The sequence below is a fragment of the Nyctibius grandis genome, chromosome 11 (assembly GCF_013368605.1).
Source record: "Nyctibius grandis isolate bNycGra1 chromosome 11, bNycGra1.pri, whole genome shotgun sequence".
Lineage (NCBI taxonomy): Eukaryota > Metazoa > Chordata > Aves > Nyctibiiformes > Nyctibiidae > Nyctibius > Nyctibius grandis.
The window spans coordinates 19,923,817-19,944,240 of NC_090668.1; the positions used below are offsets into that span (position 1 = coordinate 19,923,817).

Sequence of the window (20,424 nt, forward strand, 5' to 3'; positions counted from 1 at the left end):
TTAGAGAGCTTCAAAAGCAAGCAGGCGGTTCAGGATCCCTGCACTGACCAAGATAGACCAGTCTAAGCATCCACCTCACCATCAATGCTGCTGATACTCATCAGCACCGAACTCTGAAAACTGCTGCGGGTTACTAGCTTGTGAGAAGCCAGCGAGCAAACTGAAATCAAGCAACAGTGCAAGAAGAGAAATATTTTTTTTAAAAAGAAAAACTGGTAGGAAAGGAAATACCCTGACAGCTTCAAACTGTGAGCAAACCTTGAGCTACTTTGAAGCTGATGGCATCTCGTAACCGTTTACAAATCCGCTCAGGCAATTCCCCTGAGAGGCTTTGGAAGAACAATAATTTTGGTAAAAAGTTTGGCTTGCTGCATTTCTCTTCCCCCGCTGAACACATCCCTGTACTCAACAGCTGTACAGACACCTCACAGTTGGCACAGCGAGAGTCACCCTCAGACCTTCCCCTTCTGCTGATGGCAACACGGGGACACATGGACACTTTCACCCTAGAGCCCACGGCAATGGAAACAGACCTGCCACGCTGGACCTTGGGACCTGTCCCACAGCGTTTTTGTCCACGAGAATGTATTTTCTCCCCAGAAATAGTTAATAAGCGCACGGTATTGTATAGGCATAAGGACCAGGAGCCGCCTCTTTGGAGTTCGCTCCCCTGACCTGCGATGTCTCACTGAATGCTCTGAAATTGCTGCTGTTGTCTCATTCTGCCTTAGAAACGAGCAAGGGAAGCTGACAAGATCCAGAGAAACAGAAGCCCAACGGCAACACAAAAAGTAGGGGAAGAAAAACACAAGTAACAGAACAAAGGTCCCTAAAAGCAGATTATCAGCCACCTCTTCAGTAAGTCATCAGGCTTGTAATGAAGGGATGTCAAATGCAACTGGAGAACTATATCCTGGCAAAAAAAAAATAATCTTTACTTTGGGGATGGGAAGGAGAGTAAGCTGGAGCTCAAAGAGATTGCATTAAAAAATGTTGCTTAGAGTTGCTCCCACCTGAACACTGTCTGTCCTGGTTCCCTGGGGTTGCCTTACAAGCCTACCGAATTTCTCTTTTCTGCATCGTTTTAAATATACCCAAAGACATTCTGCTTTGTTCTGGAAACAGTCTGACATTTAGATCCTCTGCCCCATGGAAATCTTTCGGAATTACTTTAAATTTTTTTTTTTTCCCCTCTGATTTTTTGTTTTGAACGCTGTTACTGCTTCCTGGTGTAAGGTGTCTTTCTGAAACCACACGGGCCATACACCATGAGCACAAAAGGGGCGTGCCAAGTCGATGGCGTTACAATCGGAGCAGTAAGGGCAAGATATTTAATATCTACACGCTCCCTGACAGTCATCAGGTATCATCTATCCCCACGGGCCGAGCTAAGCTTGGCTGTACAGACTGTAAGCATATCCCAGTGGATACATAGATACATATATGTATATATACAGTATATCTATATATGCCAGTGTGTACACACCATTTGTAGAGTCCTAATCTTTTGCTAAATGCTTGGTTTTGGTTATGTTCCCCAGAAAAGGGGAATTTGAAGGCACAGACCCTTAAGGCTATGTTCTCTCATCCTTTAGTAGTAAGAGACACAAAACATCTATCCCAATTCCATTTAACCCAAGGTTTGCACAGAGAGATGGTACTATTTGCCGTGCAGTCAGCCTCTGTGGTGAGAATTCATGTAAAACCACAGGAAAGAGGCCCTTTCCCACCACTTAACAGACTTCATAACATGTTTCATTGAAAACCTCCAGATGCTTGTCAGATGCAGGCACCAGTAGCGTGCTGTGGAGCGGGCAGGGAGATGTTCACTGAACCAATGCCAAGAGTGACCGATGGAACCGTCTGTGCTCAGCAGAAGATCTCCTCACCTTCTGGAGGTGCTTCTGACGAATGAGAATCTGCAGCACAAAAATACAGGTGGGAATCACTATGGGAACACAGGAAAAGAGCAAGCAGAGCAGAACTCCTGTGGAGGCTGCTCAGGATGGGACGGGGAAGGGGAGAAGCAGGGAGCAGAGTGTGTCCCTCTGACAACCCCAGGGACTGCAGAACAGGCAGAAAAGCCCATGGAAGATCACTTCAGGCTGGGAACTCCACTCAGCACAGCTGATCTTTTCCATCCCCATGTTACCATCCACATTCAAGGCAAGATTTCATGGCTTCCACAGGTTCGCTGGCTGGAGGGAAAAGCCAGCTCACCAACCCTGAAAACACACCTATGACCTCCCCTGACACTCACCAGACTGTTGGGAGCGATGTCCTCTGCCCTTTTTCTTCTTTTCCTTCTTCTCCTTTGGTTTGGCTAAACTGAAGAGGCGGGTAGGCATCTGGGGCTGTTCCTCAGCTGCCTTGTTAGTCTGGTTTGTTGTGCTAAGCAAATGGAAAGTGCTTTTCTCTTTGTGTGTCCTTGAAAGACTGTTCCTTTTGGGGGAGACAGACAGTTCTGCATCAAAGTGCCCTTGTTTAGGAAGGGAAGGGCTCTTCTGCTTGGAGGAGTCATCATTGCTGGACTGGGAGGAGACTCTTGCAAGTTTCTCATGTAGATTTGAAACCTATAAAGGAAAATAAAAGTGTTTCATTGGGGCATGAAAGAGGTTAGCAGAGAACCTGGATAGGAAAGGCGTGTCCCAGGCCACTCATAGAGACAGAAGTTGTTCATGTGAACATCCAGCCCATTCACCAGCTTAAAAGTGGTCCCCATCCAGGCAAAGCAATGAGAGAAGCCGCCCTCTCTGTTTAGGACAAAGAAACGAGGCACATAAAGACTAACGCTCCAATATCTTTTGCTCCTACATGTACTATACTATGTATCAACAAGCCAAGGGCAAATATTCTCTAAGATCTCAACACCAAGACTCACCCTGCATCGTTCGCACACACAGATAGTGGCAGAAGGCCAAGGAGAAGCGTGCCTCTCCGGCAGGGGAACGCCAGCACACAGCACCGAAGCGGTGTGTGTCAAAGGAAGCCTTCCCAAGCAAAAGATGAAAGCAAAAACAATTTTCCTGATTATTTTTTTTCCTAACGGCTGTCTCGGGATGTAATTGAGCCTGCACATTCAAAGGGAAGATCAAAACAACAGCTCAACAAAGCCTCACCAAACCCTCTGTTAACAGCTCTGAAATGTCAGTAAGATACCTGCCTCGAAAAGGTGCTTCCTTCTCCTGATCCCCCAGGCCTCGCAGTTATTTTACCTCTCAGCCTCTCCCATAGCATCCATGCCCCTCACATGTCTACGTGTGCTCGATGCTGGAACAGCTTCACTGTGTGCTCGGAAAACTTCTGGCCTGATCAGGAACCAGGGTGGGAGGGAGCAAGCCCTCCTCTGATGATTTGCTTTTCAGAGCTCACTGCTGAGCTCCGCAATTAGTCCATTCAGGCACCCAAAATCATCTCCATTCCACAATCCAGCATTTACAAACTTAATTTTCCTACAGCTTTGAGCAAATTACATTCAGAATTAGTGAGTTACAAACAAACAAATGATCAACAACAGGCTGAAGGTTCAAACTCAGCCCATGTTTTGCCAACGGATGCTTGCTCTCCTCAGCCAGACTGATGCACAGTTATAAAAAAAAAAATAAACCCCAGCTTGCTGAGAAATGCACAGAGCAGGATCTGTGTGTGGGCTTTCCTTCCTGGTTGTGGACAGCCAGACACCAGAAGCCTCTTGCAGCAGAGTCCGGGACCTCTGCTCACTAAGCCATGTCCAGACTGCAGGTGCCCAGTCTCTTTAGGACACGGACAATGGCCATCCCTTTGCTAGATACTGAGAATGCTTTTGGAGATGGATGTAAGCATACAAACAGCCTTCCCCTGCAGTTATCAGCCTTGCAAGTGGCTTTCGTGACAACTGGAGGGTGCAGGTAACCCACCACACTCAGGCTGTTTCCGAGAAGGATGTCTCATCTGCCTGACTGCTCCCCAGAGCTCAGCCCCCATGGGGTGAAGGCTAATGTCAAAGGCAGTATCGACCTCCTGGCACTGCCTAGGGCATCTTCTCTGCAAGCCAGCCACCTCCGCTCTGCTGTCCACCAACACACAGCACAGAGAAGTGGGCAGAGCTCAGGCTGTTGTAACAACCTACAGCTTGGGACTGGCCAGGCATCCCGAATACACCATGTTGCATCAACACTGGCAATGCCTTGGCAGCTCTGGAGGTGCAACAAACGCAGCCCAGCACATCATGTGCAAGGAAAGAGCCAGTTTTAAATACCAGCCCCACGTGGCTAGGGTTGGGCTGGCGTCAGTCTGTCACTGCTGGCATGCAGCTGGCCCAGAAGCCATCCGGGAGCTCCCTGCAGGGCACAGCTTCCCCAACAGCCCAGCTGTTGGCAGCACTTACCTGGTTGTGGTCAGGCTCCTGCCGCATTTGCGTTAATCGCTCCACGTCTTGCTTGAACTGAGCCTTCTCCCTCTCCAGCTGCTTCTGTGCTGCGCGAAGCCGCTCCAGGTCGAGCTGGTAGGCGGCCTTCTTCACCTGCAGCTCCTCTCGCTCCCGCTCGAGATCCTGCCACCCTCTCTGGACTTGGTCCTCTCGCTGGGCCAGGTGGGCCTCCTGCTCTGCCAGCTCCTTCTCCCGGACTTCCCACTCCTTCTCTTTCTTCCGCCTCTCCTCCTGGTGCTGTGTCTGCTGCTTCTTCAGGTTGGCCAACTCCTGGCGCTGCTTCTCCAGGTTGCGCTGCTTCTCCTGCTCCAGCAGCGATGTTGGCCGGAAGAAGCTTCGGCTCAGAGCCCTCTCGCTCAGAGCCAGCTTCTGGTCCTCAATGTAGGTGTCCTGCTGCAGCACGACGCCCTAGGAGAGAGGGGACACAAATCACTGCAGTGTCTTCTCTACGGAGAGAGGCTCCATCCCTGAAAACCTCAGGGTGCTGTATTGAACCTCTTCTTCTGCCACCAAATTCACAGCTCAGCACTGCTGCCCTGTGGCTGGGCTGCCACAGGGTGCTGGCAGAGCATTTCCCCCAGCAGCTTCCCAAATTCAGGTGAGCACCGGTTCACTTCAGCAGCAGCTCATTCCTATGACCCACCAGCACGCTGCCTGCAAGCTGGCTGCTGGGTAGTCAGTCGTGCAAGGATGTGACAAGCAAAGGGGAAGGGGAGATGCGGGGCAAAGCACGAGTGGCTGTTACTGGCTGGCAGGATGCACAGTTTGGGCAAGCAGCATGGAAAAGCGGGATGAATGGCCAAGCCTACCTGCAAAGCACTGAGCAGCTTATGGAGGCTGGTAATGGTTTGGAGGATCTGCTGCGGGAAAACAAAAGCACTGCTATTAGACCTCACTGGGTGCCAGGGTATGTGTAAAGCTGCCTCTTTTTCCACTGTGACCCCCCAGTGGGTCTGACAAGCTGTACGGCCATCCCTCTACACCTTCGTTTTTCTCCCTCTTCACTTGCAATGACTGCATCATCCCCCAATATACAAATACATCCCTTGGACATCTCTGAGAGGTGCCTGGCATCATCTTCCTCACTTTCCTAGCCATCAGTGTGGCAGAGTAGGAAACATCTGCAGAAGCAATGAACGGCACAGACCTCATGGGAACTCCTGGCTTGTCTCTGCAAACCATTTCCCACAGCATCAGCTTGCTCAAGAAACAAGCAGAGTAATTGTGATGAAACCCAGCAGTTTACTTAAGAATTTCAGGGAAATAACTTCAAGGGGCGAATAAAGAAGAAACCTTAAAATGAATGTGGACTATTTGTACTCTTCCACCCCTGGCTGACCAATAAAAGTCCCACTGTCATTAGACAGAAAAACTGCAATACAGCAGGCACACAAGTACAGCAGGTGCGTTCGTGGAGTCTCTCTGAAAATACAGGTAAATGTGAACACACAGTGCATCAATACAGAGCAAGCTAGCTTGGAGCGATGCCCTATCCCTAAATATATTTTTAGCCTAGCTAAAAAAATCTCTCTGAATCTCTCATATCCTACAATTACTTTTAAGAAGAAGAAAAACCACTGCAGTATTTGCAATAGTGGTGTGATAGCCAGTATTAAGAGAACTGCCTCTCACTCTGCCATTAATGCTAATTGGGAGTTATGAATGTGTATCAAAGGGAGAATAGAAATCTAATTGCCCCAATTCACAGCACCTGCAACATAAAATTAAACTCCCTCTGTCTGCAGATGCACAATAAATACAGCCCTGCGCATCCTAGCGGTAATTAACCCTTGCTGCCTGTAATCAGCACATACCATCCTGCTGGCAAGCAGATGACAATCAGCGAATTCCCTGCCTGAACATCCAAGGTTAAACAAATAAATGACACAGTGGGTTCAGCTTAATGTATTTAGAAGTCTACATGCGCTTCAGCAAATGAAATATATTTTCTTCTACATTATCACCTATTGAGACAAATTCACTTGCCACTTAAATGAAGGAAACAGCTGAGCAACAGAATCAATTCTTACCTCGTTATTCCTTTTCAACATGAACATCAGATTAGCATTTCCACCCTATGAAAAGATCACAGATTTAATATGAGGACAAATGAGAAATCACAGTAAACGTGTTCTGAAGCTGAACTAATGACAGACACGTTAAACCCCCCTCTGCCTTCCATTCTGGGAGAATTGATGCATGTTTTCTAGGCAAGCTACAATCATATAAAATAAAAAGTTAATTAGGTATCATTTTGTAGTTATATGATGGATCACTCCACAGAAAGAATAGGTGCAAGGTTATAGTTGACCTTATCATTTCAATAATGATGCATAATTAAACACATGCTTTAGCTGATCTGCAGACAGATGGCAGATAACCTGTGCCACAAAGGAATACTACTGATTTGCAATGGTTTTCAAGTCAGGATTTTAGCTACAGCAAAGCGTTTTTGGCCACATACTTCCAATTTTATTTTATTTTTAACTTATCAGGATACTTCTAATTGTCAATAAATTCAGCCATTTTTCAAGACTTGGATTGCCATTCTCTTGAAATCTGAATTCAGTGGCAGCAGACAGATAAACCAAGCTATACCTTCTTCAAAATGCTGTCTGACTCTGTTCTCCGAAGGTCCTGAGCATCGTCGCCTTCATCTTTTGCTCCACCTAAAGGAAGAAGCCATCATTGACATTGGTTATTCAACTTTTTAAGCCATAAATGAACTTGCTAATGTCTGAGAAATTTGATACAGGAAACTCAGATGTTTCACAAGAGGGGACACAGAGCTCTTGTCACTTTAACTAAATGCATTTGCTCCCTATGTATACAGAACATGTCAGCACCACCAGAAAACGTGGATGTGAATTCAGATTAGGATTGAATTAAGTTTCAGACAATGTGCTGATAAATTCAGCATACTCCTTTTAGCTGGTGCTCTGTCTAGCCCCCGCACTGCTGTCTACTCCCAAAGAATCCTTGCTGAGAAGACATGAGGCAGAAAGAGAGCAGACAGAGAACAGTAACAGTATCATATTAGGGTATGTTATTGCAGGTGCAGTTTCATTGCCTCTCTTGTGCAAGTGCAATTTACAGCCAGGTCAGATAGTGCTGTGCAATACCCCGTGTAATTTTATGCTATCAATTTCTCCCTAGCCTTAGTTGTCAGAAACCTGTCTCTTTTCAAAGCCACACTGGACTTCTCTTTCTAACTTCCCCATGGGTGGCTCGTATCAGTGCTCCTGAGCAGGACTGAATTGACCTGTGGGGCCAAGAGGGCTGCAACCCTCCACCTGCGCCGCCCTTCTGCTCACAGGTGGCAAAGGAGTCACGCAGCTCTTTGGTCCTCTCACTCTTGCCAAGACTCTTGCATTCCCCTTGCCAGCTGAGATGCAGCCCATGGGGAAAACCCACATCTGCACTGGTAACCTCCCTGCTGCCACTCTTTTAATGATGAACAACTTTACATACACCTGTATCTGCAGCAATGTGAAGGACACCATACCTAGTGCAAAGGACCTCTCCTCCCACCACCCCTCAGGCAGGCTTTGCTATTAAAGGCTGACCCCTCAGGTCCTCCTAACAGACCTTCTCTCCTGCGCCATGTCCTGGGACCTTCCACCTCTTTGCAGGAGGAAACACCTCCCTTCTGTTTTGCTGGAGGGGAAAATGAAGGGGAGTCAGGTTATATGCCTTGCCCAAGGTTGCACAGGTTGTAAACAGAAGAACTGGAGACGAAAACCAGGTTTCATGCCTCCTGGCCTCCAGCTGAACAAACAGGCCCTGCATTCTTTTCCTAAATTCTCCCAAGACCCTACAACTACTGAATTACAATCTAATTCAAGGGAGGACATTGCTACAGAAAACCTAGAGCTGGGCAATGAACAGCCTGAGGTTGTCCCATTCATCACTGCAACAGAGAGAGGCACAACCCTAAACAAACCCCTCCACTGTGAATATATTTGTCATTATGATGACAAGGCCTGTGGAGGCCTTTGCAGCTTTCCTATAGCGCTGGGAAAACCTCTACATACTTCTCATGTCTGACTGTCTGGAGCTAACACTGCTCCTTTAATGCAGAAGGTCAGACGAGGTCCAACGATCCCAATGCTGAGACAGACACTAGCGCAGCAAAACTGGCTGTACTGGGAGTATGAGTGAGACCACAGAGAAAGGAATTTGAGGACAGGGAAGTTTCTGATGACTAGGGCAAAGAAAGAGAGCATTGGGAAGCAGCCAACTATGCAGCTGAAATAAATATTGACACATTTGTTTGGGAGAGAATTAATTGCAGGAATAACACACACAGTTGTATGGGAACACAAATGCATAGAGAGCAGAGCCAGGGGAGAAGGTGTTTGATTCAGCAATACCCTCATCCATTCGCAAATGCAACAGCAGCAGGTTCCTGCTGGAAGACAACTGAAGAAAGAACAGAGCTGCAGATATTATAATAAGAGCATGTAGAAACTAACATATGAAGAAGCCAAATGCTTTCATGTGGCACGTAAGTAAAGAATTACGGATGATTTAAAGAGAGCACAGAGAGAGAGGAGTGAGGAGTTCAGATGTTTAATCCTCATGTAGCCATGGGTTCTCAACTACCATCATTCCACCTGTACACAGGCTTTTTTTCTAATCTGTTATTTCATCTATCAACTATTATTGGAGAGGAGTTGGGAAACCCAAATCACCAGCTGCTGGACTCCTCCTGAAGCAAGAGAATATGATGACATCATGTATTATTAACAAATGCTGATGTGGACACATGTAACTACTCACACTTGGAGGCGTTCATCTGGTGACTGTCAAATCCTCCAAAAGTTTCTGCCCTTCTAGGGAGAGAGATGGGGCCAACTCCTCCTTCTTGTTCCATGGCAGTGCTGCTGACCTGCTGCCCGAGGGCAGTGCCCAGGCTCCTGTTCACCAGGTCTTGCAGCAGTTCAACTGATAAAAAAAAGCAACAATATCTCTGTTGAAGACCACCTCAGGCTTCTGAGCTTTTTTCATCTCTACCTGAGCTCAGGCCAGAAATTCACATGCTTTGCTGTACTTAGAAATCATGTTTCTATGACAATGAGATGAACAGTAGACATTCCCCCTGCAAAAACTCTGTCTGTCTGACCATTAACTCCAATTCCCTGGAGCTCTGCAGAGGCTTACACCTCCCTCTCTTCCTCCAGGCAACCCTGGTGTGCTCTGACAACAGCATTTAATAATTTTTAGCCTCTCCAAAAATCACACTAGAAAGTTGCCCGAATTTACATCTACCCTTGCATTTGTCAACAGACTTGCTTGTCCCTTGCAGGCACCACAAGCGCCTGCTGGAAGCCGAGCCTCCTCTCACACCTTGCTGAGACTGAAGCACAGCAAAAGCCTGGATGGTTCAAATTTCAGCCAAGGATAAATCCTGTGCTGCTCCTGACCCCAGTGCGGATTCAATGCATGGTTGTTCTCTGTGCTGACTTCTTTTCTGCCCTCTTTCAACAGCCATCAATATCTGCTTCCTTTCCTGATCCTCATTACCTGTCCCTGAGACAATACCATGAGTAGCAGTATCTCCTTATCTATGCTGTTATTCTGACAAAAAGACTTCCCCTGGAAAACTGGTGCTTGAGGACTGATGGCTGCACTGAAGGTGAGTGCGTTGGTTAGTGTAATTAACTTGTCACCCTGACTTGCTCACCTTCATTTATTGCAGTTTTCATAATGGCCTCTCCTTTTGGTGCCTCTTCTGTGTTGGCTCTGAAGAGCAGCCTGGAGCCTGGCATGTCCTCCTGCACAGAGCTGTCTGCCATGTCCCGGAAGATCTTAGCCTTCTCCTCCAGCAAGAGGAGAATCTGCTTATCCTTCTGCTGAAGTTGTTCTGTGGGGAGTGAACAGAAAAGAGAGATAAAGACAAAATAAAAGCTTCAGCAAGGGAACAGAGCAATTCCTGAGATATTGGCCCCATCTAGTGGAACCTGATGATACAACCATGCCCTGTGCAATCCTGCACAGCAACGGCTCCCAGCAGGCTCAGAAAAAAACAATGCAAACAAGGTGAGGTGCAAACAAGGACTGCGATTATTTGCCGGATGCAGGATTCTCACTCCTTTGAAAAAAGTCATAGTTCAATCACAAAACCCAACACAACAGCTCCTGTAGATTTTTCAAAACCCACTCCCCAGCTCTGTCCGAGGCAGGTTTTTACCTTTCAGTCCTCTCACTTTTGCATCCGACACTTTCTTTTCAAATTCAGACTCAGAAGGGACTCCTTCATCTTCATCCTTATCCCTGAATGAGAGACATGTCTCAGTTACTACCAGAACACGACCATGTGCATCACCTGCCTTGCAAGAACAAGCTTGGTAGCTTACATGGTGTTCATTGTGTCTTGGATGATCTGTATCCAGCCGTTACGCTCTTCTTTGGAGCTGGCATGGACTTCCACCATTTCGGGATCTTTTACACCCATACTGATCAGGAACAAACCCTTCTCTTCATGAGCCACTTCTCGTACGATCAACTTCTTCAGAGAGATCACAGTGGATTTCTGGTCCTTCAGATGGAAAGAAACGGGTGAGGAGGGGGAAAAGTGCCAGTTCCCAGATGCAAACTAGCATTGAAATACCCATACCGCTACCTCTCTCAGGTTGTAAACATTTTCTGAACCAATTGGCTAATTAAAAAAATAAATCATTTTAATGGGGTCAAAGAACAGGGAAGGGCTTGCTTTCCTTCATCAGTCCTGTAGGAAAAGCAATTTCACCTTGTTCCATTTCAACAAAGAATGAATTTAAAATTGACTTTGCGATTTTGCAAACTCTACCATATTTTTCTCTAACTCCAGCAGACCTTTGATATCGTCTCCTCTCCTCCTGCCCACACTCTCTCTGTCATTAAACTCCATGCAGCTTGCTAGCGCCTGCTTCACACACATTATCTTTGCAATCTCTCTCGGTGATGGAGTAACATCTTGTTTTCAAATCCCACAGAACTCTTGCTGTTCTCAGCAGCTCATAGCTGACTCCTACAATGGATAAGACTTGTGTGTAAGATGACGCTCATTATGTGCTCTGGTCTCTGTAATCAGCCTGCTCGGTTAAAATGTCCCTTTGCTGTTGTGTCATCTGCATATGAGTCAGCCCCTCTGTGCATCGTACAGGATGCTGCACTGGGGTGATCTGGTAGCGGTTCACTAGCAGGACTTGTGTGCAAATCAGCTCCCTCTGTGTAGGGCACTGAGTCTGTGCAGATTGTTGGTGGAACTGGAATAACAAATTATCAGCTTTCAAAATGTTCAAAGGGTGGAAAGGTCACAAGGTTTAGCCAGTCTAGACCATGCCTGCAAGGCACAGCCCCAACAGAGTCTATTAGGTACTAGGTCTTCTTTAGCAGGTCAGTGTGCCTAGCCCTTTTATAAGAACTGCCATCAAAACTTAATGTTTTTGGTCTTGTGCATTACAAATATATTCCTCTGACATTTATTTTCAAGCTGTTCGGTTGAATTTACTTCACTGGCATTCTGCGCCCCCCCCCTCCCCCAGCAGTTCACAATGTATTAGGACATTTCCTTCTGCTAAGATTCATTTTTACAATGTCTGCATTATCCCATCGCCCCCTCCCACCCCAATCACTGCTTCCATTTGCACAAACTGAAAAGCTGTAAGTGTATCAAGCGACAGGCAGGTTTTCAAGGCCAATTATCAGCTGTGCCAAGGCACTGCAGAAAGGGGAGGTGGGGCACGAAGACATGTTTTCCTATCAAAAATAATGGAGTCTGCTCAGCAAACGAAAATGTGAGAAGCAAGAAAATTAAGTTGTTTAGCAGGCAATGGCTGGCTTCACTGCACAACACACATCAAGGGTCTCTCACACAGAAAAGGAAGGAGGAGAAAGGTTGAAGCCTTACCAGTGAGGCAAAGACATACTTCTGGTCCTTCTCCTGAAGGAATATGAGCATGTCAGAGAGGAGAACAGCCTGGACTTCTGCAAAAGAAAAAGCATACCAGTGCAGTATAACCACGCAACCCACCCCGAAACAGATTTCTTTTAATAACACCAGGGCTGTTTTTGCAAATCCTGGAAGTGGGGTCAACCTCTTGGTTAGCAGGAGGAACAGGGGCAGCTCCTGGAGGTGCCGGGTCAGGTTAGCTCTGAACTGACTTTGCATTACACAGAATACAACAGCACCTGGGAAACCTGCAGGATTTTCTCTCATCTGTCAGAGCAGGGGTGCTCCTCTCCAGCTATATGCTTTCTAGCAGTTAGGACACGGGTGTAACAGTGAAAGCTGGAGACGCTTACTGAATAGAAGTGCTGTTTTCTCAAACAATCAATATTTTAGCCCTCGAGCAAAATATCTGCACAGGAAGTTTTGGGTTTTACGGTTCTCTTGATGAGTGGTTTGCGGAGTGTAAATTATCGTGCAATAACAACATTTGCCAGCTGTGGTTTCTTTCCCAGGAAATACCGGCTTCAGGAGCCACCACTAATTCTGCTCACAGACAAACACAACTCTTGCCGACTCCAAGGGGAGCAGATAGAGCCTGCATGAGATGCAGGACCTGGCTTTCTTTCATGGAAGAAGGAAGCACAACGTGAGGCCAAGAGAGGATTTTAAATCAGAATACAGCCTTTTCCCAGAGCACACGTACAGCCTTCCAAGTCTCCTAATGACATATCACTAAGTTGCACAGCAACTACCACGTACAACGCCCCACCCATAGCCCTCAGTACAAAGAGTTTTTGTGTCATGTACTTGGGAAATCTTGTGACAGAGAGGAAGCAAACCAAAAAGTTAAATCATCCCGTGGGTAATTCCTTCCATTCTGTTTTGGGAAGACAGGGTCCATTCCAGATAAAAGAACCACCAAACTTTAATCAAAGCTGCAAAATGAACTCAAAGCTCCGGGAGCTTTGCAAAAGTCAGCATTTGACTCTGTTCTTCTCTATCGTCTGTGTACTTTACAAGAGGGGAAATGCTAAAAACCTCCAAGAAAAGTTCTTCCTCTACTTCTCTGTGCTCCATTTCAAATCCCACAAAATAGCCTGAATGTACGAACTAGCTACTCTCTCCTTGGGCTCTGCAGCTTGTCTGCAGGACCTGCTTTCGCTGGGAGCTTACACTACAGACAGAGATATGTTTATGCATTTCTATGACTTAGAAATGCAAATGCAGACTGTACTTATCACCAGATTTCACAACAGCGGCATAACTTGCTTCATCCACCATCTAAAGTCAATAGTAATCTCGGGTGCTTAGAAACCATCTGTAAACTTCCTGTTTCCAAAACCTCAAAATAAATCATACTCTATATGGAATGTGTTATCACTGCCTCCCTGCACAGCATGGCACCAGGCTACCAGTCCCATTCATTCCAAAGTACCCTGGCTTAATCAGCTGATGCTGTGAGCAAGAGAAGCAAAGTCCAGCCTTCCTGACAAGCCTGACACACAGCCGTGTCTGCTCTTACTGCTACCGTAGTCCCAGCTGAAGGCTTCCTCAGGAGATCTAGTGCTTAATTCAGTAGAGAACTTCAGTGCTCAGCAAAACACAGCACCTTAGAAAAACCTGATATCCACCTGATAACAGACCAAAAGCAAATCAAGAAAATATTAACCAAACAAGAGGCAGCTGCAGGGACACCAGAGCCTCTCCTGAACAGTTTGTGTCAGCAGCTCAAGAGGTTCAAGAGCAACAAATGGCTGGGACACCTCTCTAGAGTCCCAGTGAAACCGGGACGGTAACATTGAGCCTGGGCAGCCCTACTGCAGACCTTAGAGCAAAGGAAAGGCGGTGCTGCTGGTGGGCAGAGCCACTGCGAAGCTGAGGTTGGCTTTCGGATGCAGTGAGCACGCTTCCTGGAACTGTTGCACGTGCACATCGTGGCACAGAGATCTGACTCACTGCTCTGGGCAACTGCAGCCCCATCGCGGTCTCCTGGCCCAAAGGATCCCCCAGCGACTCCACTCCTCGGCTGATGCACCAAGGTGTCACTGCAACCCAAGCCTTCAGCAGGCATGCAGTCACCAGGAAGAAAAGCAGCCATCTATCACCCCAGAAACAGCACGAGGAATCAGAAATGCTGCGATGGGAAGTGAGTGTACAGCACGGGGAAAGCTGCTGTCAAAACCTCTCAAAGCAGAAGAATAAATAAAGGCTGGAGACACCAGTCTGAGGACTAATCCTACATCCAGAGAGGACGAGCTGTATCCTCCCTCAGCAGAAGGCAGGACAGTCTTACCTTTTAACCGGCCAGCTGCGTTTTTCAGTGAAACGGGCCCATCTCGGATGAGCTTCCGATGCCTCAAGTCCTCTCTTGCAAACATCTGGCCACTCTTCATCCTCATGATGGACTTGCTATCTGTCCTGTTGTAAATCTCACCGAGCCGCATTTTCTTTTCGTAATTGCTGACTTTGCTATTGACTGCAGCGATCATATCTTTAACAAGGTTTAATGACTGAGTCAAGTCTTCATGTTCCACTTCATTTTCTTCGAACAGAAAGAGAAACACCTCAATTTCACGTCATACTTGTAGACTCACAAAGGAAAAACTTCCTGATTTTCCTTCCTTCCTTCCTTCCTCTTCTCCTTCCCAAATGCCCACATTATAACTTTTTAATACTTTCCCGAGATAGGTTGCATTTTTTCCCCCTTAAGGAGAGTTTCACAAAACCTTTCACATATACATTTGAGGCTGGGGACTATTCCAATATACTTTGTATATGCGACAGTATAGATGAAATGCACATATTCACCACATATTTTAGCCATTACCAAAAAAAGTAAGCTGGGAGACTTTGGAGCCTAAGCATGTTGCTCCATAATTAGCTAGAGACAGACTTATAGCAACTAAATCAAGGCCCCCAAATAACTAATCGTACATGGAGATATGAAACAGTTATCTTATTACAGTGATGTGAGACAATAATGACTGGGTTAGTCGATCTATTCTGAGAAAATCTGCTTCAGCTGAAAAGGACCCAAGAAATTTACACTGGAGGAACAAATACACGTTTAGAATAGAGAAACTGGTCCCTACCTTTGGTGTACTGCAGTATCCTTTGTAAAAGGACTGGGTACTTTGTGATCCGCTGTGTTACCAACAAGATACATTCAGAAATCCCAAGACGCCTCACCAGGGAGCTGCTCATTTTTTTCTAAGGAACAAAGATGAAAATTTCAGTTCTGTAGCAAAATGCTCACCAGAGTGCAGAAAAGGACATACTTTTTCCATCAACTACATCTGTTCTACCAGGCCCTACCTTGACAAATGCCTGAAACCGCTTGTCCTTTGAGTACAGATCTTTGAAGTTATTTACTGCCTCATTGTGATGCCCACAGAATTTGCCGTATGTTTTCTTCATTCGCTCGGCACTCTCACCGGAGAACTGCAAGACATGAGACACAGAGGTTCAATCTGCACTGAGCTCCTGGTGTGATATCCCAGCTGTGCCTGCCAGTCTCTCAAAAGAACCTGATGAAACGAAATTAGTCCAAAGCATCCTAATCCAGGCAGTTAGATCTCTAGAAAGTAAAAAGCTGAGTTTGAGACTTCACTGTGTCCACACAATGCAGCATTTGGGATTCTACCTCACAGGGCTTAAAAGCCAACAACAAAAAAAGTCAAGTCAGAGAAAAAGAATAAGGGAGAAAGCGCAGATAAAGAAAAGTAAAGTGACCCACACAAATAGCAGGTCAGTAACTCAGCCAAGAAACACACTGGGCATATATTGCTGTGGGGTACTGCCTACCCTCCAGGCAACGGTCAAATCATTCTGTGCCTGTCAGGGAATGCTTCTCTCTCCCACAAAATAAACTAAATTAATTTCCATTGTTAGACCTTCCCCTGAAAGAGCAAAAAGTTCTTCGAAAAGCAGAGGTGGAGATTTTTATGTGTGTGAAGAGTAAAGGTGCCATGAACTGTGATTATCTAACAGACATAAACAGGAGGTAGGGAAGAGCGCCTGGTTTCCAGCTGTGTCCTCAGAAATGCAAGCGTTTTCCAGCACTTACTTGACTCACTAAGATGTCACCTATCCTCTTGATAACAAAGTTCTTTTCACTTTTGTCTGCCAACGACTCCTTCTTCCTTTCTAGAATCCGCTGGAAGAAGTGACTGTGGATCTGCAGCAAGTTTTCCAGGCAGGGAAAGATCTTGTCCACGACTTGTTGATCATACTGCAGTTCCTTTAACATCCCTGCACTGTATACATCATTCATGATCTTCAGGGTGCGGACATGATGCATTTCTGTCTGCATTAGCTCTGTATAGGATGAGAAGGTCAAAACCAAGGTCACTGTAGAGTATATGGGTGTACAGTAAGGAAAAGTTGCCATTAGAAAGCTCTTCCATAATTGGGCTTCTCTAAGTGGCTTCAGAAAATTTCACGTCAGGTATTGAAACATCAATCAATAGTTTCACGTGTGGGAGAAATACAGGGACAGAGCAGTCCCACAATAAAGAGCTGTGGACATTGCTGCTGAGGTCTGAACCTTCAGCACTGTTATCTGCTCCTTCCTAACACCTCACTGTCAGCCTCAGCGCAGTGCTTTTGCCATACAGGATGGCTGTTGCATCCGGCAGAAGACTTCCTAGCTAGCCGCTCTGCTGTAACAGAGTTTAAATATCACCAGCAGACAAATAAGGAGAGGCAATTTCTGGGTTTTTTTTTTTTTGATGGCTTCTGGATACATGAAAGGCAGAATAAAAGCTTTCCTAGAATACATTACATTTCTAAGAACTTCAAGAATGAAGCTTTGGCTTCTGAGGAAACCAAGTCAATGTTCCTATTTACTGACCTAAAGCTTCCCAAATCCATGTACATGAGTATATCAAGAAGCTATCTACAATGAGTGAAAAATTAAGATGCTGGTATCTCTCACCGTAAATGACATCTTGCCGTTTGACAACATCTTTGTTTTGCTGCTGTAGGAACTTGCTGTCCACTACTTGGCTCCAGGACTCTGCCTCCAGCTGCTGGGAATCTAATTCCAGGTCTCCCATCAGCTGTCCTTCGTTCATGTCTGCACCTTCACAAAGCAATGTAAATGCCATTAAGATGTACGTAACATCTCATTAGAGATTCCTGTCTATTCATTTAGATTTAGGCTTTCCCTGTCATACCACAGACATCACACACATTCTCCTTTACTGACACAAAAATGATCATATGGAATTATACCACGTATGGACTAGGTTATGAAAAGCACTTTTAAAGGTTATTTGCTAGTTGCACAAAACTAGTTCATGATTTTCACATAGATCAAATTCTAGCTCAGGTAAAAGACAAGGGATTCTTTATCTGCAATGCAACAACATCGCAGGTAAATAAAAAACCACAACACCCAGTTTGTCTTCCTTCATTTACATCACTGAATAGAGGGAACTTAGACCTATGTGAAGTCTGTGTTTTCAAGCTTAGACAGCTAGAAGTGACGCAGGTAGAAGTAAACACTACTTACATTACATACACACATACGTATCTTTAAGAAAGATTGCTCATTTGTGCAGGAACTGTGAAAGTTTCTCTCGTCACCATGAGCATGCCCTTGTTCAGTCCTTAATAGAACATTCTGCTCTTGTCAGGTAAATATTGGCTAAGGTGTAAAAATACTGATTATATCCTTAAAAAGCACCATACAAAAAAAATATTTAAACTTAAGAAATGAATTTAACTGACTTCACTTTCAAACTCACACAAAACTAAACAATATGTTTCTTCCTTCCCCACTCTGGGAAACATATGAAACGCAAGACATCAGCATGTAAAAGGTGACAGAGTGCAAAATCTGTGGCTGTATGAATAGGCCAGAGATGCAGAACGAAAGAGGAAATGTTGGTCCCTGAGCTAAATTCCAAGTAACTCAACTGTAACTGAAACATTTTAAATGTTTTCCCACGATTCAACAAGCTAAAGAAATTACTATGTGGGGCTTTGTTTTAGTTTATCGTACTAATATTCTAAGAGTAAAGTAAATGCACTTTAATTGTCCATTACAAAAAAACCCTCTTGCTGAAATGCCAAAATGGAATTTCTATTTCTGGAAAGCAGCACTGAGATCTTCCTGTTGCTATAAATGCCATGAGGATCTCTTACCTTCATCAACCAGCGACTCTGTGGATTCATTCACCCGGCTGATTTTATGTAAGGAGTCTGTTGACTGCGACAGGAATTTCCAAGTGTGTATTATACTGTCATCATTCCCAACTCTGCAGAAAAACACAACACATAATATCATTTATTACACAAAACAGTCAAATGTAGGCATTGGAACAGGCTGCCCAGGGAGGTGGTGGAGTCACCATCCCTGGAGGTGTTCAAAAAACGTCTAGATGTGGCGCTTCAGGACATGGTTTAGCAGGTATGGTGGCATTGGGTCGATGGTTGGACTTGATGATCTTTTAGGTCTATTCCAACCTTAACAATTCTATGATTCTATGAAATACACAGAAGAAATGCATTTTTAAATACGAATTGAAAACCAAAGCAAGCATTGCACCGTTATGTACAGAAATGTATTTTTATTAATTGTTTTCTAACAACTACCCATTTGGGCTCAACAAGCTGTAAAATCCATAGTTCTGAGTGATGGTGCTGCTTCTTTAAGAATCACACCTGGTTTTATGGTTTATATAATTTCTTTAAATTCTTTCCCATTTTACTGTCACTTCCCATTGTCCCTGGGGCAGGCAGTGCAAAAATTCAATACAAAAGGCTATCCAAGAGTCTTTATCGCTAGCTCTGAGAAGGACCAGAAGAATGGACTGAAATAAATTTCACCATGAATATCCAGGCCATGTAAAGTATCCAGAACATCCCAGTCCATGCTATCGCCCTGTGTGTAGAATTGCTCAATATGCAGGTAGCGTAGGAACCATAAATGAGATTTTCTTCTTTTTTTTTTTTGTAAATAATTATGTATAACAGTCCTAAAACACCATTAAGACTGCAGCTCTGTGCCTCCACCATATCATTATGGACACAAAAGTTAGTACTATAGTTGAGCTGCAAATGTGTGCTTGCACAGTACCCAGCCCAAGGGAAGGAATTTCCTCCTGGAGCCCAGAGCATCGCTATGAAGTGGCCTTGAATATAACCAGGCCAACTCAGATGCTTCTGAACTCATGCCATGACTAAACTAACCCAGACAATCAGATGGTGCAGAAGACAACTGATGGTATCATATATAATATGGGTATTTCTGGTTTTGTGATCCTCTTTTGTACCTTTAACATAAATCATAGTACACGGATTTATTTTTAATGAGATCTGAATTTTTCTATGCTCGCAGTGCCAGCTAATACACACACACTCACGCACACAGGGAGGAGCCTTACCCTGCAATGTTCTGTATTGAGACACTTTTCGAAAGTGCTGTAGTCTGTTGTGATCTCCTGTTATTGAATATTGAGGTTACAGTGTTTTCATCAGGAGCGAGTATTGCAGAGCGAGGGCGCTCCTTCGGTTGTGAGCCTGGAAGGGAAGTGACAGAGAAAAGTCAGCTCATGCAACTGTGTTCTTAACTGCGAAGGTGATGACTTAAAGAAATCAGGCTCTAAAATTATCTTTTCTTTCTAGAGTCGTTACCAGGAGATCTCAGCTGTAAGAAACAGCCGTACGAAGGAAGGAACATCGACCCCTGTGCAGAACTGAGAGCATTGAACTACGCTTAGAAGATCTGGGTGGGATCTGCAAGTCCAGAAACATACACTTGGGAAACTGAATTTAATTTTATTTGATAAATAATCACATGTAGCAATCTACTACGTTGCTTTTTAATTTTCCTGGGCCTATAATTGTATATATCTTCCTGTTTCTGGTCAAACTTTTTGAGATAGGTTTCTCTATCAGTAGGTACCATAGAGAAATGCTAATCCTTATCTCATTACACTATCACATACCTTTAACTAATAATTTAATTTTAATTCCAGATTTTTCCTTCTTCATATGCATTTCTGCTTTCTGGAGCAATAGCTCTGAATTTCATGATAAATACCACAGTGGGTACCTCTGCATCATATAGTGT

General features: G+C 45.0%; 1 protein-coding gene across 7 annotated transcripts in view; it reads right to left on the reverse strand.

Annotated features, from left to right (window-relative positions):
* Positions 1 to 1,733: 1,733 nt before the first annotated feature.
* Positions 1,734 to 20,424, reverse strand: part of AKAP13 (A-kinase anchoring protein 13) — a 219,313-nt gene continuing 200,622 nt past the window's right edge. For 5 of the 7 annotated variants that reach the window (XM_068410072.1, XM_068410076.1, XM_068410071.1 and 2 more), the window contains 18 exons: positions 19,736 to 19,871; positions 18,495 to 18,607; positions 17,281 to 17,427; positions 16,411 to 16,661; positions 15,660 to 15,785; positions 15,437 to 15,554; positions 14,638 to 14,886; positions 12,303 to 12,379; positions 10,768 to 10,949; positions 10,602 to 10,684; positions 10,095 to 10,274; positions 9,191 to 9,355; positions 7,007 to 7,077; positions 6,439 to 6,483; positions 5,218 to 5,268; positions 4,367 to 4,816; positions 2,261 to 2,573; positions 1,734 to 1,919 (listed from right to left, as the gene is read on the reverse strand). In XM_068410072.1, coding sequence (XP_068266173.1) covers positions 1,870 to 1,919; positions 2,261 to 2,573; positions 4,367 to 4,816; positions 5,218 to 5,268; positions 6,439 to 6,483; positions 7,007 to 7,077; positions 9,191 to 9,355; positions 10,095 to 10,274; positions 10,602 to 10,684; positions 10,768 to 10,949; positions 12,303 to 12,379; positions 14,638 to 14,886; positions 15,437 to 15,554; positions 15,660 to 15,785; positions 16,411 to 16,661; positions 17,281 to 17,427; positions 18,495 to 18,607; positions 19,736 to 19,871 — 2,807 coding nt within the window. In that variant the 3' untranslated portion in view covers positions 1,734 to 1,869. The remainder of the gene's footprint in view (positions 1,920 to 2,260; positions 2,574 to 4,366; positions 4,817 to 5,217; positions 5,269 to 6,438; positions 6,484 to 7,006; positions 7,078 to 9,190; positions 9,356 to 10,094; positions 10,275 to 10,601; positions 10,685 to 10,767; positions 10,950 to 12,302; positions 12,380 to 14,637; positions 14,887 to 15,436; positions 15,555 to 15,659; positions 15,786 to 16,410; positions 16,662 to 17,280; positions 17,428 to 18,494; positions 18,608 to 19,735; positions 19,872 to 20,424) is intronic. The other 2 variants (XM_068410073.1, XM_068410075.1) reach the window with 2 other exon arrangements.